The sequence below is a fragment of the Ambystoma mexicanum genome, chromosome 4p, assembly GCF_040938575.1.
Source record: "Ambystoma mexicanum isolate Mex_15411 chromosome 4p, UKY_AmexF1_1, whole genome shotgun sequence".
Taxonomy (NCBI): domain Eukaryota; kingdom Metazoa; phylum Chordata; class Amphibia; order Caudata; family Ambystomatidae; genus Ambystoma; species Ambystoma mexicanum.
Window position 1 is genome coordinate 859135441 of NC_090927.1, and position 17456 is coordinate 859152896.

Below are 17456 nucleotides of genomic sequence, written 5' to 3' on the forward strand. Positions count from 1 at the left end.
CCATAGATTTCATATGCTATTAAAAATGGATCAGTTACCCACGCTAACTACATTAGGCCCCAGAAGAGGTATACCTCGCAATTTAAGGACCTTTGCGATATGTCAAAAATCAGTGTCACGAGAGAACTAACATAACTTGACTGGTTGAGAAAGGTTACATAGTGAATGTGTGTTTGCTGGGGCGTTTTGTACATAACCGTTCGACATTAAGTGAAGTACCTTTTGGGAAATGTAGTGTACATTCTGGTAATACCAGTTTAATGATGGCACTTTACAGTGTTTGAAAGTTTGCTAGGAATATTTGAGAGAAATTTGAATGTGAGTGATGAATTTTGATGTATTTTTATTGAAGTTTGTAATACTATTTCAGGATGTTTTTTTATAAAAAATTATGTATGTAGTTGATTTGAAAATCTGAATTATGTGAATAAGATATGAAATAGTTCTGTAAACTACAGGAGATTATTTTAAATATACATTATGTGCATGTAGTCACTTTCTCTACTCTTTCTTTGCATGCCTACCACTGCTAGTGTTGCTGAACATGCTTTTAAATGTTTTCTTTTTAACATTTGTGCAGCACCCTGTTTCTCCCCAGGGGCTGAGGAGCTACGCGCTATCAAAACTGTTAACACACCTAATGATTCTTTTAGATTTATGGTATAATGCATCCAGGTTTTGTGTTGATTTACTATGTTAGAACTTTGCTTTGTTTTTATCAGAAAGCCTAGTGTAGTATGCTTAGCCTCCCTATAAAATGGAACCAAATCCTTCTTTTCGATGTGCAGCTCTGTCAAATTGAGATGGAGGAGTATGAAGAGTTCTGCAAAAAGCATCTTGCCAGGATTCAAGCTGAGGCAATCGATGAAGGCTTCTTCATCAGCACCCACCAAAGTGTATCTTTAATACAGTTTCACGGTGTCGCTGTACTTTCACCTCTGGTAAGAGATCTTTCAAATCAACACAAACCTGTGGTCTTGGTGGGCCTGAATCACGAAATCGTATGTTTGAAAAAAATGTGTCTCTTTGTTTCATGTTTCTGTCTGCGATCTGACCTCGGTGTGTGTAACATAGTCCAAACTATTTGTAAGTGGCACAAAAAAGAATGTAAACTATGTTGTATCAGTCCAAGCTCCGAAACACTACTACACTTTGTATTGTGTTAAGAGTTGCTGTAAAGTGTAACCAAGCGATTAACTTCTACACTAGTGTCACTGACAGCACTCATTGTAAGGGGCTTGGGGAATGTTTGACACTGCCTTTTGTGCTATCCCGTTTGACATTTAAAGAATGTATTTTATGGCTGGGCTGCTGTAGTTGACTGATTCATAAACCCTGTCAAGCAAGCCTTTCCTGGCCATGTCCTTTTTTTTTTTTTTTTTTTTTTTTTTTACTTTACCTCCCGTTGCTGTCTTAATCATTGTAAATTCCAACACATAATTTTACGTGGATGTGACTTGTTTGGATCTTAGTTTCACATTACTAAAATAACAAAGTTGTAAGACTATTGTATGCACTTCAAAAAAAACTCAGAAAAGAGAATTGGCATTTGATTCAAGACTTGTGTGCTGAATGTCCAGAATAACTGGTCCTCAGTAGAACCAAATCTTGTGTGTGTTGTTTTTTTTACACTGCCCAGTGTGAGAAATGCTACATGTTTCTGAACTTCGGTAACTGTGTTGAAAAGTCAATAGGTTTTTACCAGCAAGTGATTCTCTTGACAATAACTGAAAGTACAGCTGGTGATTTGTGTACATGATGTTCAATGCTGTTTTTATTTCTGGATATAAACGGGTAATTTCAATGTATCTACACCGGATCTGGAGATGCTGTCTATGTAGTAAACACTACTGCCTTTGTATACTCCTTTCAATGCAAATTACATGTGAATAAACCTTTTGAGCAAATGTTGTGCATCCTTTATTGATCCTTCTTTTTATTTCTTCTTGTCAAAGGATAAGAAGCTGTTGCCAATGCATTTCGGACCGGTAGGTCCATCATCCGTACACATTCTATAACAACATATACATGTCATTCATAAAAGAGGTTTAGACATGTTTGCCAAGCTTCACTAATGTGCCTATCTGGAAATGCGCACTACCTACCCGCCTTTTTTATTCCCTTCGTCAAAGTATGCCCCCCTGGCTCAATATCTGTGGGATGTTATAAAAAGGCCTTGAGGTTCTCAACACTTGGTTGTTAAGAAAACATTAATAGGCTATATATCTACATCGCTTTCATATCTTCTAGTCAGGGGATGCCACTCTCCCTGGTAAAGGGAGTGTTGGAATACCATCCTCAATATTCAATGCCCCAACTCCTACTGGCAAAAATGGTACGGGACCCTGCTTTTACATTCTGTTGATGTTTGTGCGTAACCACTAGCCTAATAGTACAGGTGTGCAGATGATAAACATACCGGAACACTTGGTTCATCGGTGCTGAACGACTAGTGTAAATTGGGAACTTGCTGCTTTCAGCTGAGAACCTGTTATAGTAGCCGTAATCTGTTAGAAGAAATATCAAAAACAGTATTGAAAGTGAACCACAATGTTCATGCTTTCATGGTCATCTGGTTATATGAAGTAACACTTTGCTGTCTGGTCTTGCTTACCTGCAGGATGCAGGGAGCTGCGCAGAGCGTTGGCTGGTTTCCTATTGATGCACTTGGCAAGTGCTTATCTACCAAGCGGTGCGTGCTGCAGAACTCGTCACGTCGCCTGGATGCGTCATTGGCGTCTGACGTCGCGTGCTATGTGGCGTACCCTCTGTGTTTACCTTTACACAGAAAAGCTGTGTTGAGTGATTACAATGTTGCAAGCATGTCGGCGCTCTGTCTGTTGGCAACATATTCTCTCAGCTTATATTTATAAAACAGTGCAATAGTAGTCTTGTATGGTGTTACATTTTGTGGACAAAATACAGTAAACTTTTCATGTAAGCTACTATGGTCATCTGCGGTGGTCTTCTAACACTACATTTGCTTGTCTACAGGGACAATTTTCAAACAAACCGTTAATGCACATGTGTGGTTTTAAATGAGATTTATAAGTAACTTATTGTTTATGGTTACCTCGGAACTACAGGCTTAGTGCTTTGCGATGGGCATGGTAACACTTTGTAAATGAAGTACAAATAAATTTGCAGTTGCACATTTGATATATGTGGAATATTTCTGTGCTCATACCTAATTGTCGATCGCTAGTCTCTCAACTTTCCTGCTAATTACTGTTTCGCTTCTTGGTAACGTGATCTTGATATATACAGAATTCTAGTCTAAGAAAACATGTATATTAAAAATACATGAAATTTCAATAAACATAAGATTTTAACCCTTTAACTGCCATGGGTATTCACCCCTCCCCCACCCCCCAGTGCCAAGGCCTTTTTTGGTGATTTCGGTATGTCGCCATTCAATGCCTTGTAACTTTTTTGTTACATGAGATATCTCGGCCAAATTTGGTGCGTTTTTTCCCCACATGTAGGCGGTTGTAACGCCACCCAGGAATCCTAGGTTAGGTTGCTGTAGGGGGGGTGAGGGAAAATAAGCAAAAAGGGCGAAAATTGTGTTTTTTCAAAAAATGCCAATACAATGATGTACAAAGAAGCCTGTGGTTTTTTTCCTTGTAAGAGCTAGGAACAAATGGTTTGCTGTGCCGAATTCCCAGATTTCCTGGCTTTCAAGAACTGGTTGAGTGGAAACGAAAAAACATTATTTTGATGTGGTTATGAACCGTTTTGTGAGAGGTAGGCGATTTTGGCCATTTTTGCCAATTGGACATGCATGGACGGAATGGAAGAAAAGGGTAGGAAAGCCGAATTGGAGGACAGAAAGGCATACATTTCTGAAAAGTAGACAAAATTCCAAGTTTAGGAGGGGGTGATTTGCGTAGGTCGGGCAATAACTAGATAGGGGAAAATGCCATAGATTGGGGGAAAAGCTGGAAAATTACCAAAAAAAAGGTATGTGGTGGACATGGTTGGCTTGGTACGGCAATGGCTTCTATGAATTTTGAGAAAAGCAATGCTCCACTGCATTCCCCCGACTCTTTTAGTTAGGAAAGTGTTAGGCAGAAACCTGTGCAGTTCCCTTAGGGAACACTGCAAAAGATTTAGGACTACAGGTGTTAGCAGTAAACCCACTTGGTAGCAGTCTGTACCACCCAGAATTACCTGGTAGCTGTGGCTGAGCAGTCAGACTTCTCTCAAGAAGAGTTAGGCAGTATGCAAAGTATACACAATAGGCATTCAGACACACCAATACAAGCAAACACTGACCAGAGCTTTGGTATCAAAGTATATAATTATTTATTTATAAACACACTGATTGAAACACTCCAGCACTCTTGTTGTAAAATATTCTAAACACAGTTACTATTGTAATATATACACCCCTTTTTCCTTATCAGATAAGTCTTAGTAAATCACCACTTATTTTCATACAGAGGTGAGCGCTTAACTAGATGGCACTCCAATACGTTTGTGAGAAAGGGAGGGAAAAAGACAGAATATGGAAAGGTACACCACTCTATGATTCAGGAACACTGTTAGCAAGGCAGAAGAGCAAAAGTCACTGGTGAGCCAAAGTCCAAAGGCTGGGCCCACTCTTAAAGAGAGAAGAGCACAAACACAGTTACACTAGTCTTAGAAAGTCTTGCAGAGAGTTCCAAAAGAGTTTAGAGAGGCTCTGGAAAGTTTAGCCAGGGTGTCCCAGGCCAACCCAGGTTCCAAAGCCGGGGGCTAAATCTACCCCGTACAGTCGGTGGCAAGGGAAGCCAGACGGGACACGGTACCTTAAGTGGGAAGGATCCTCCAGCGGTGGCAGTTGTTCCTGGCAGTGGGTGCAAGTTGCGTCGTCGTCCAGGGGAAGAGAAGATCTCGACTTGGAGGAAAGATGAAGGTCGTTGCACTGCCAGGGAAGAAACCAGCCGCGGAGCTTTCCGGGTAAAGGTGGTACCTTTTGTTTCGCGGTCGTGGTAAAACTTGGCATCCCGGTTGCCGGGGTGCTTGGCACAGGCAAGGTGGCCATGAGGTACGTCGGGAAGGCGAAAAGACGGTGAAACTGGTTATCCCCACCAGTCAAAGGAAGAAGACTCTCCGGCGGGAGATCTCCTCTGTTGTTGGGAAAAGTGGTGAGACGGTCCAGCAGGGCTCCACCGGTGGTGGCGTCGTGGCAGGTCGGCTCAGCTTCTCCCTCGTCGGATTCTTAGGTCCTGTGGCGACTTCTGAAGTTCCAGACCCCAAAGCCCTGCTTTTATGCAGAAAACCCCCATTCACTCAGCCTAGCTGTCACTCAAACATGCTAAGTGGTGAGCCGGCCGGCTCACCACTTGGGCCAATCAGGATGGAGTGCGACTTGAGTTGCCTAGGCAACTCAGTCCAGGGTGCCTAAATCCCCCTCCACCCCTCCTAAGTACCCTAGACAGAGTGGCACCACTTTGGAGGGCTTCTGTGGAGAAGCCCGCCAAAAAGTGGAACAAAGGGCTCGACTTGGGTTGGAGTCACAGAAGAGAGCACAAACGTCATTTTAGAATCAAGTTTTGGCAAAAAATACCAACCAGAGAATTAATATTAATTAAAAAAAACGGCGGTAGTTCGAGGATACCGTAAATAATTAAATAAAGATGGTAGCCTAAAACAATGGGAAATCCCATAGGAAAATATTTGCGGTTGAATATAAAAAGCAGTATCGACTGCCACCAGCCAAAACTCGATCAGGGGGGACGGAGGCGTGCCCCCTCGACTAACAGACCCCGGGGCAATTGAATTGCCCCAGCCAGTATGTCTACAATATGATGGTTTGTACTGGTTCTGTTCAGAATTTAAGACTAGTAAAGTCAATGGTGACGTTACATGCCCTGGGAGACAGTAGTCAGTCCCAGGGTATGGAGTCTATACTGGGGGGGTCACTATGACACCCCTGTGTTACTGCACTGAGGGTGCTGTGTAACGCACATCACAAAAACACATGCAGCCCTATGGGGTAAAAGACCACATAGCCCATTAAGCACATCTAGATTCAAAGAAACACACTCCAATCATGCCCAAGAGTGAGGGTAAAAGAGTCTCACTCTTGGCAGGAGAAAAAAATAAACCCCAAAAATCCAGCAAAGCTGCTTGGGGACTCACTAGGTTAGGAAATTCAGCCTAAACAGAGAATTCTCCCTAACAGAACGCACACAATTTGTGTAGTGTTTTACAAAACAAGCAATCCCACAAGCCAAACACTGAGCCATGGTACACAGGAGTTTTATGCTTACGGCCTGAACAAAAGTACTTAGCATGTGTAAATCGGGAAAACCAATGTGGTGAGGAACGGCAAGCATACATTTTTTGAAAGAGCACAGACAGACCTTTTCAAGGGTAGCTGACTTGTGCAGGTTACAAAAGTGTATGATGCTTAAAGCAGCGATTAAATGTAGGGCACATTTGGGAAATTAATGGGTTGTGTGACAAAGGGCCCCAGCAAATGGGTCAAAACGTTATGAAAACCACACAAACGCAACAAATTTTATACCTTCCCGCGTTCCCACACGTGTACCGATGAAAACGGTACCTCACATGTGTGGGTGCACCTACCTGGGCGCCAAGTGGAAAGCCAAACACACCCCTAACCCCAAGTCTTTTCAGACATCTGAATTTCATGATTTTTCCAGACAGGCATACCATACAGATATGGGCCTAAGGTGTCCAAGCCACCAAGGAAAACGGGGAACCCCATGCATTTCCAAAAAGAGGACACCCGTGGCAATCCGCAGAGGTCTGACTTGCGCAAATCGGCCCACAATTTATTACCCAGACACCCCGGCAAAGTCCGAAATGTGGCAAATAAAACACATTTTCCGCACGTTTCACTCGGCTCATCCATCGAAACACGCTGCCAACAACACATGGCCTACTGTCCCGCGTTCCCACAGGTGTCCCGATGAAAACGGTACCTCATGTGTGGGTGCACCTACCGGGGGCGCAAAAGGAAAAGGGTAACTCATTGGTAAAGCCAAGCCTTTAGGCACAGCACATTTTGTTCATATGGGCAACCTCCAGATTTGGGCCTAGGGTGTCGAAGCCAGCAAAGAAAACCTGGGAACCCCATGCATTTCCGAAAAGAGGACACGTGTGGGAATCCACAGAGGTCTGCCTTACGCAAATCGGCCCAGAATTCACTACCCAGAACCCCGGGCAAAGACCCACATGGAGGAAGGGTGCAAAAGGCCAGAGATATTACCGCTGACTTTGCTGGAGCCCTGGCCGCACTGCATTACAGCTTCTCCCCAGCAGGCAGTCTCGGCAGTGTGCCAATACCTCCCCGAAAGAAAAAGCTGTAATGCAGCCCAGCCGCAACTCCAGGATGGTTGGATATGATGTCCCTGGCCTTGGACATCCATGTACCATGTGGGTTTACCGTCCCCTAAGCACAGCAGCAGCTACAGGGAGCCCTGGCAGGATCCCCATTTCTCCCCGGAGGTGTCATCTGTAATGTAGCATGGCCAGAGATGGAGCCTGGGCTTGCAGACGGACAACCCACATGGGAGGGATCCGCTCCCAGGGAAACGCCAATGTTCTGCTGGCATGGGGGGCAATTTGTGGCCTGCCCCTGCAATTGTGTCCCACCCCACCAACATATCTGCCCAGACTGCCCATTTCCACCCACACCACCAATAATCCAGCCCCAGTCTCACCCACCCCACTGACAGTGGGCCCTAACCATAGTATAATAAAAAACAGTAATAACGTTGCAGCTGCTCGCATAGAAAAAGCTGTACACAAAACAAAAAACGTTACCTACGGTCACACCAGAAAAAACAAATACTTTGCAAGCATGCCCCACCCCCACCTTTGCAAGCCATCCCTGGTGGTCTACTGAACATCACCCCCAGTGAATACCCATTTGACCCCTCCTACGGGCAGATATCTGCCCCCAAGGAGGCCTGCATGAGGTGCCCCTGCCACCCATTTAGGGTGAGGGGGGGAGAGGGACAGTCCCCCCAGTGGGTGGGGCAGTAAAGTTTGGGCACCCCTGGGCAGATTTGGCACACCAATGTTCTCCTCTGCGCCAAGGCAAGTTTGGCAAACAAAGAAAATAATTCAAAATGGCAGGCTACCCTTTAGCGGGGGCTGAGGGGCACCCTACACCGCTGGGGAATTTTCTAATGTGAAGGGGGGTGCACCTCTCCACCCCCACCCCAATTGGAGGGGCGGCGCATCTCATGTAGCCCTCCCTGGGGGCAGATGAGGGGGGGGGGGGGGCTGTCCTTCACTCCTCCCTGGGCTGAGGCGTCCCTTCCTAGGAGCAGATATCTGGTCCTAGGGAGGGCAGCATGACATGGCACCCACTCCATTGTGGGAGGGGGGCGGGGAGTCGACGCCTCATCCCATTAGAAAATTCCCGTCCCTTTGGGGTGCCCCACAGCCCCCCCTAAAATGCGTTTCTCCATTTTCACTTTTTTTCCTTTGGTAACCCAACTCCCCTTGGCGCAGAGGGGCCCATTGGTGTGCCAGTCTGGCCCCGGGGTGCCCAAACCTTACTGCCCCACCCACTGGGGGGGCCTGCCCCGTAATTTTTGGGGGCCCTCTCCCCCCTCACCCCAAATGTGTGGCGGGGCACCTCATGCAGGCCTCCCTGGGCCTCCTACAAACGGCTGTGTGAGGTACACCCCCCTCCATTTGGATGGGGGGGGGAGGGACCCCAAAAATTGTAGCAGAAAGGAACAAGGGTTGGTACTCCCCTTCTTTTCTCATCCCCAAAAAGGACAGAGGATTGAGACCCATCTTGGACTTAAGAAATTTGAACAAATTCCTCAGGAAGGACAAGTTCAAGATGGTGACCCTTTCTCAGATCCTTCAGACTCTTCAGCTTCAGGACTGGTTGGTGTCATTGGACCTGCAGGATGCTTACTTTCTTGTACCAATCCATCTCAAGCACAGAAAGTACCTGTGGTTTGCGGTTGGCGGTTCTCACTATCCGTTTCAGGTTCTGCCATTTGGGCTGACCTCTGCCCCAAGGGTTTAAAAAAATAAAAAACACGAATACAGGAATAAAAAAACACGATCGCCGACTCACTCAGCAGAGAGCTGCGCTCGTGCCATGAGTGGGAACTACGCCAGGATCAAGTGGATCGACTCTTCCGACGATGGGGCGAACCCCAAATCGATCTCTTCGCGACGGCGACGAATTCCAAGTGCCGGAGGTTCGCCAGCAGGTTCCCCCAGCCGAGGAGCATGGGCGATGCTTTCTCGTTCCCCTGGGACGGCCTATTTCTTTATGCGTTCCCTCCGCTGCTGTTGCTGCTCTGGCTCATCAACCAGCTCAAGAGGTCCTGGTGCAGGATGATCCTCGTCGCACCGGCGTGGCCGAGACAGATCTGGTTCCCGGACCTTCTGGACTTGTCAACGTCCATACCAGTCATGCTGCCGACGGACGCAGATCTTCTCTCCAGAGAAGGAGGCGCCATTCTTCACCACAGCCCGGAGTCGCTGAACTTGCAGGCCTGGCTCCTGCAGCACTAGAGTGTGGAGGGTACGACATCCCGGCTGACTGCAGAGAGGTTCTTGCAAAGGCCAGGGCGTCCTGAACTCTCAAGTGCTACGGACATAAATGGAAGAGGTTCTCTGTCTGGTGCCGTGCACAGAAGATTAACCCTCTGCGGATTACAGCCCCTCAAGTATTGTCGTACCTACTGTCATTGGCCAAGGCTGGACTAGCTCACGCTTCCATCAAGATACATCTGGCTGCCATCTCACGATACATCAGAACTACGGGACGGGCGTCCTTGTGGTCTCATCGACTGGTGAAGGAATTTATGAAAGGATTGTTCCGATCATTCCTGCCGGTGAAGGCCCCTGCCCCGGCGTGGGAGCTCAACATGGTGCTGACCAGGCTCATGGGTCCCCCATTTGAGCCTATGCATTCGGCACCGTTGAAGTTTCTGTCATGGAAGACAGCGTTTCTCGTGGCCATCACCTCTGCACGACGAGTGGGAGAGATCCACGCCCTATCTTGCAAGCTGCCATACTTGACGTTTCATGACACGAGGGTGGTGCTGAGGACGCACCCCTCCTTCATGCCCAAGGTGCCGTCGGACTTCCACCTCAACAAACCCTTGGTGTTGCCAGTTTTCTTCCCGTCTCCTTTGTCGCCGGCTGAAAGGACTCTGCACTCGCTGAACGTAGCTAGAGCGCTGAAGTTCTACGTGGACCGCACGAAGAGTTTTCGGAAGACATCACAGCTGTTTGTGAACTTTGGGTCTGTGAATCAAGGGAAGGCTCTCTCGAAGACTTCCATTTCCAGAGCGATCGCTGCTACCACGGCGTTCCTGTCTGGTGTGCCCCTGCTGGACGTGGTGGTCGACGCACACCTTCACAAGATTCTACTGCGTCGATCGGGACTCCAGGGAGGAGTCCAGGGTCGGCCAAGCAGTGCTGCGCAACCTGTCCGCTTAAGGTGAGCCTGGTGAGGAGGTAAGAGATGCTTAATGTTGAGTTGTTGTATTGCTTAATGTTGAGCCTGTTGCCACCTCCCGTGGTTGTGCATGTGTGTACTGCTATGTATTCTCTTATTCATGAGCATGTGAATCCATGCCAGACCCCATGCTGGAGAAGGAACAAGTTACTTACCTGTAACAGTTGTTCTCCAGCATGGGTCTGGCATGGATTCACATGCGAACCCTCAAGCCTACCCCTCTGCGGCTCTTCACTTGGTCATACTGCCACTTTACGTGCTACCAAATCTGAGGATGGCTGCCAGAGGAGGGGCTTAGGGAGAGGGCAGTCATTGGCTGGGGGCAGTATGACCCAGAGACCAGTGATTGGTTACTACTAAGAAAGACAGATCAGAAACGAAACTGATACTGATTTTTTTCTATACCGAGGATTCCCGGCCTGACGACGGGGAATATTCATGAGCATGTGAATCCATGCCAGACCCATGCTGGAGAACAACAGTTACAGGTAAGTAACTTGTTCCTTCCCTTGAACCTTTTGTTGGACTCCAGCTTTTTAAATTTTACTCTTGAGTACATGGGACCTTTTTTCTTCCTCACTCGTGTGTTCTTCCTAACTGATTTTCTATGTTCAACTACATAGGCATCTGCATTTGCATTGTGACACACAGCACCTTTTGTCCATTTAATTGGGTGAACTACTGTTGCCAAGAATAGTAAGATGACCCCTGTCTTACCTTTTACTTTATGGGTCTAGCGCACTCCACCCTATGTGCTGCAGGGATTACCTAGTCATTCCTTTAACCCATTCCTCATGTAACATTTTGTTACACTAACTCACTCACTTGAATGGCTCGTGGCAGTGGTTTCTTTTGTACTGCTTAGTGACATGAATCGGCAGGCTGATACCTCAGCTGCATTGCTGCACACAAGGGTGACCATTTTCTCAAAATGGCCCTGGTGTTCTTTTTTCAACATTTCTTGTTAGTTTCTTCTAGGCTTTTACTCTGTTTGCATCAGGTTTGAGCCCTTTGTTTAGTTTGCCTTTTGCGGGCTTCAGCCCTGAAGCATGCCCAGGCTCCAGTGTGTCTGGGAAGGCAGGAAGTGAGGGAGGGTCCGGACACCTCCCTTTTACCTTTGTCTCTAGGTGTGCCTGAGTGAAACCAGTTCATATTAGCCGGGACAGCCCCCCTGCTGTGTGATTGATGGGAATTTGCAAAGGACGACTTCCTCCCTTAGGTTGGTGGGAGCAACTAGCCTTGAGACAAACTCTATTTTGGTGCAACCCGACACTTGCTGCGACTTTCCAAGGCTGCAGAAGCCCAATACCCCGAGGTACCTCAACCACTTGTGCATTGCCTTTCGAAGTCCGAATCCGGCCAGATCTTCGTAGGCATCCAGAGGACCCTGCAGAAGCAAGAAATCTGCATCCAGAGTTCCCTCACCAGAGTCCAGGACGGAGGGATCAAGGAAATCCTAACCGTTTTGTTCTTCATTGGCACTGAGAAAAAGGCCCCAACACCACAAAGAGCCGCTGAATCGATGGAAATCCCTTGCTGCCAAGTCCCTCTCTCAAGTGCTTCCGGAGAGACCCCGCCAGACGTCTTCCCTTTCCTCACCACGACCAAGGACCAGGGTCTAGGGTCTACTGCATTGCATCGTGAAGGCAACCAGCTGGAACACTTTCTTCATTTTCAAGGTACTGTGGTGCTTGTGGTATTTTATCCTTTTTCCATTTGGGGTGCTTCCCACCTTTGGGAGTGCGTTTTAACCCAACACCAAGTTGACCTCAACTTTCTCGCATTGGCCTTACAGCTCGTGTTTTCTAAAGGTGATTCCTCTTGAGTTGCTGTGATTTCTCTTTTGAAAACTGACCATTTAAGAAATGGAAGAGCATCGGAACGTTGACTTGGTCCATTGACTTTGGCTATCCTGGCTCCCTAAAGGCCTCCTTCTGAACCTATTTTCTTTGGCAGTGCGTGTTCCCTTACAGGTCTTAAATGTTGAACACTTTAATGCTGGGATTGACTGCCTGCATCCCTTTGGGAGAATCTAACTGTTCTTATAGTCTGTTCTGATCTAACTCTAACTTTTCCTTCCTGGAAAACTCAATATTGCAAAGGTGATACTATATAAATGTTATAATGACCTCAAATGACGTCACCTCTGGGTGCTGGAACATGTGCAACATATGAATTAATTACTCACCTGCTTTATTGTTCACTTTTTGAATTGAATGCTAACTTAAAATTTTACAGTCAATTAACGCTTTTTAAAAAATGCTTTAAATATCTTTGTGTATACATTCATAATTTATTTATTATAACTTTGTGTAAGTGTTTACTTGGATACCTGTATTTACTGTTTTCATTGCACAGCTCTACAGTTCACATTATCCCTCTTAAGATAGGCCTGGCAGCTCAGTCACACTACCAACTTGTGTAGTAAGGCCTATATTAAATGGTGGGTCTAATAGCAAGGAGATACGTCTTGTGTAGTCTCGCATCAGTTGGACTGCTCTAATTCTTACCTAAAAGGCAAGAGAGGAGTTTGCCCATCCACTTTCTTGATACAGAATTGAATAAAGGTGTTGAAAACGGTTATCCTTGTGTCTGTGTTTAACTCTGAGCACCACACCTTTCTCACATTATGCACATTTTTAATGTACCAAGCATAATACAGATTGCCCATGCGACAAGCGCAGGAAGTCTTGATTCTATTAAAGACACGGAGGTGAGCATTATGCTTTTCTTCTTTAATTTACTGCTCAACAGCAATTCAAAACTTCCCCTTTTAAACTTCTATATATATATTTTTTTTTTTTAACATGTGCCCCATGGGCTTAGAAAATGAAAACAAAACATGAATGGCATGCACAAAATCTCCTTATCGCAAGAGTCCCTGAGGCTCTGTAGTCCTTAGCCTCTTTCCTGCCCACCAATGACAGTCCTTGGATAAGTATAAACTCTCATGCTTCTAGGTCCCTTCCTCTTCTTTTTTCTTTACTTTGTGCTTCACAGCATAACTCTCCAACGTAAAACAGAGTCAACTTTCAACAACTCGAGTCCTTCTGCTACGCTACTCGGCGAAGGGCTTTGTCCATCCACTCTTGTCAGTGATCTCATGCAGCGGAACTCCAGCTGCAAAAGCTCCTGAAGACATAGCTCCCCTGGCTGATTGAGCGCCAAACTTAGATATGTCTATACCTGCCAATTCCATGACCTCTCTCACCCATTTCGCCATGGTTGCTACTCTGAAAGGCTTCCTACGCGCGATAAGTAGCTGAGTTACCCCTACAGGTCTCGCTGCTGCTGTAACTGCTTCAGATCTCTTCAAGCATCGCACTATGCTTAGCTTGCTGTTCTCTGTAAAATACGGATAAGAAATTATCCTGGAGTTAGTCTTGGTACGCTGCGCTATATTGAAAGCAACCCCCTCCGGATGAAATATTTTTCGATCTATTTCCAGCGCTCTTACGTCTGAGACGCGTCTGCACGAAACCAGACATAATAGTTTAGCTAGCTTTCCGGATAATTGCTTCTCCGATAGGAACTCATTCTCTGGCCATCGCTCTAGCATGCTTAGCACCTTATTGACGTCCCACAGGACTGAATATTTAGGCATCGGTGGCTTACTCACTTTAATGTCTTTGAGAAGCCTTATCACTGCTGGGTGCTCTCCCGCTGGCATCCCGTCCACCAGGTCGTGACCCGCCGATATGGCTGATCTATACACACCTATCGTTCTGAAGGCTTAACCTTCCGCGCTCAGGCCCGCTAGGAAGTTCAACACCTGAGCTATAGGAGCTGAAATGGGAGGAATACTCCTTTCCCTGCACCATAATTCCCAGGCCTGCCAAGCAGAATTATAGCTCCTGACCGTCGAGGGAGCCCATGATAGATATCGATGAGCTCTGTAGCTTCCTCTGAAAGTCCCGGCAAGCACCACCTTTGCCTAAAATTCTGCAGGCCAACAGTGTCGGGCTCTGATCCAGGATCAGCGGGTGAGGCGCTCCTGCTGGATCTAGTAGAAGCTCCTCTCGGTGTAAGATCCTCTGAGGGAAATCCGTGGAAAGTTCCATCAGAATCGGAAACCAGGCTTGAGAACTCCACTCCGGAGTTACAATCACTAAATCTGCTTTGTCCCTGCACTCCTTCGCCAGGGTTCTGGAAATCATCGCGAAGGGGGGGAATACATAATGAACGTTCTGTCCCCAAAACTGAAGGAACGCCTCTGTTCCTGCTGCATCCGGATCCAGTCTCCAGCTGAAGTAACTCCTCAGGTGTGCATTCAACCTGGAGGCAAACAGATCTGTGTGCAGCGGTCCCCATCTGCGCTGTAACTTGTTGAAAACTGATTTGTGTAGCCTCCAGTCGCTGGAGTCCACTAGATAACGAGAATTCCAATCGGCTACGGTATTCTTTGTTCCCGGAAGATATTCTGCTCTGACTGCTATGTTCCTGCTCAGACAAAAATGCCAAAAGTCTTTGGCAATCTCTACTAACATCTTGGACTTTGTTCCGCTCAGCTTGTTGATATATCTCACTGCTTAGATATTGTCCATGCGAAGCAGGATGCAGCATTGAGCTCTGTCTCTGGAGAAGGCTTTCACTGCAAATGAATCCGCTAGTAGCTCCAGGCAATTGATATGTAGCTCCAGCTCCTCCAGAGACCACTTTCCTCCTGTCTCTGTGCTCCCGCACCTGGCCACCCAGCCAGTTCTGCTGGCGTCTGACTCTATTATGAGTTTGGGCCTGTCTCCGAAAATGGCTCTGCCGTTCCATGCTTCCATATTGCTCAGCCACCACCTGAGCTCCACTCTGCTGTCCTCGTCCAGAGGGACCTGATGGTGGTATTGCCATCCTTTCTGAAGGTACTTGATCTTGAGCCTCTGAAGGGCTCGATAGTGCAAAGGCCCGGGGAAGAACGCCTGAATCGAGGCTGCTAGAAGTCCCACTATCCTGGCCAGATTCCGAAGCGAAATAAGCTGACTCCCCAGAGCTGACTTCAGATCCTTCTTGATGGCTCTCATCTTGGCATTCGGTAGGGCCAAAATGGCCTTCCTCGTGTCTATGACGAAACCCAGGAACTCGAGGTTCCTGGTTGGTACAAGGACCGACTTCTCATTGCTGATCAGAAAACCTAGACTGGAGATAAAGGCTGTCGCCCACTGTATCTGTCTCTGCAGTCTTTCTCTGCTCTCTGCCATGAGTAGGATGTCGTCTAGATATATGATCATCCTTATGCCCTGTTCTCGCATTGCGTAAAGGCCCAAGGGGCTGACGCCAGCCCCAAAGGCAATGTCTTGAACTGCCAAATCTCCTCTCTCCACTCGAAGCGCAGGTAGCGACGCCTCTGCTACTGGAATTGTAAGGTATGCGTCCTTTAAATCCAGCCGTGCTAGCCAATCGTCTTTCCTGAGGAGGTCTGCTAATAGGTGCATCCCCTCCATCTTGAAGTGTCTGTAAACCAGCCACCCGTTCAACTCCTTTAAATTGATGACTGGTCTCACCTTTCCTTTGCGGTGTACCAAGAACATGTTGCTCAGAAAACTCCCCGACTGCGGCCGCGCCGCTCTATCGCTTGCTAGCGCTTCTAACTCTGCATTCAAAAGATCTATCTCCTCCACTGAGGTATGCATGCGCTGCGGGGGTTTGGGCTGTTTTGGTTCCCCTACGAAATCTAGCAGAAACCCCTGAACCGTCTGAAGAACCCACGCGTCTGCTGATAATGCGCGCCAGTTGTTCATAAAAAGCAACGTTCTCCCACCCACTGGGGGATAACTCGCTGCGCTTCCTCTTACCAGAGGGGCTACTCTGGTGTCAGAGGTAATCTCTTCCACGACGTCCTCTAAAACCTCTCCCTCTGCTCGGAAAGAATGTGTCCTGTTGGCGCGACTCCCAGTATTGGGCTCTGGGGCCCTGAGGTCTCATGTTGAAATTGAGGCGGCCGGACGAGCGACCTCTGTTACGGCCGGCCCCTGCAAAAACTCACGTAGCAAAAACTTTCCTGATCGACGCTTGTGCTCTCTCCAGGGCAGTGTAAGTCCCTACAAATCTGTTCATTTCTTTGACGAATGTCTCGCCAAAGAGAAGCCCCTGCGCCCCCTCTCCTGCTTCGTATGAAGCTAAATCTCCTAACTTATTATCGATTTTCAAAAGCGTGGACCTACGTCTCTTTGTTGCAATGGCGGTATTAGCATTACCCAAGATGCAAACGGCTCTCTGAGCCCAGCCCGCTAGGACATACGGGTCCACCGGTTCTAAGGTGTCCTTCGACCTCTCTGTGAGGTCCATGATTTTTGCTATCGGGCCTGTAAGGTCTAGTACCTTATCTTGACAGGATCGCCATGCGCGATCCATCCCTCTCCTTGTGTCTTTCCCGGCCTTAGTAATGAAAGTCAACATTTTGGGGTCAAGTTCCGGGGTCTCCGCCACCTTGCCCGAGAGCTCTGGTCTAGGACACTCCGATCGCAACCTAAATCTTATCTCCTTCTCCAATGGTTTCCTCAATTTCTGGGACATGTACAACGCCACCTTAGGGGATGGTGTCCAGTCCGTGGATCGCGGGTGTCTGATGCCCTTCGGCTCAAACATATCTGACATGTCCTCCTCGGGGGTACTCTCCACCAAGCTGGCACTTTTTTCTGTCTGTCTCACTTTCTCCTTCTCCTGAATGCTCCCTGACCGACTCCTCACCTCTTCCTCTTGTTCGTCATATTCATCCGAGGAGTACGGTGTAACCCCTGTGTTTTTCGCCCCTGGGGTAGGGGGTACAAGGCTGGGCACTGCTGATCTAGAAAGGAACGCGTCCTTTAGCCTGTCAAAGGCATCAGCTGCCTCTAGGGATTTCTCTTTTCCATTTCAAAGCCCGGGGGGGTAGAAGAGTGCTTCCTCTTCCGGGCTGCTTTACACCCCCTGTGTTCTTCCTGTAGAGGCTTGCTGGTGGAGGTCCACTCCCCTGGGTCTACATTCTTGCCAGAGTTAGTGCCCAACATATCTTCCAGGACTTGAAGCC

The 17456-nt window shown here is 47.5% G+C and overlaps 1 protein-coding gene across 5 annotated transcripts in view; it reads left to right on the forward strand.

The window, feature by feature from the left end:
• LOC138453513 (centriolar coiled-coil protein of 110 kDa-like) overlaps positions 1-17456 on the forward strand; it is a 981554-nt gene that overhangs the window by 31585 nt on the left and 932513 nt on the right. For all 5 annotated transcript variants that reach the window (XM_069606429.1, XM_069606425.1, XM_069606427.1 and 2 more), the window contains one exon: positions 789-941. In XM_069606429.1, coding sequence (XP_069462530.1) covers positions 804-941 — 138 coding nt within the window. In that variant the 5' untranslated portion in view covers positions 789-803. The remainder of the gene's footprint in view (positions 1-788; positions 942-17456) is intronic.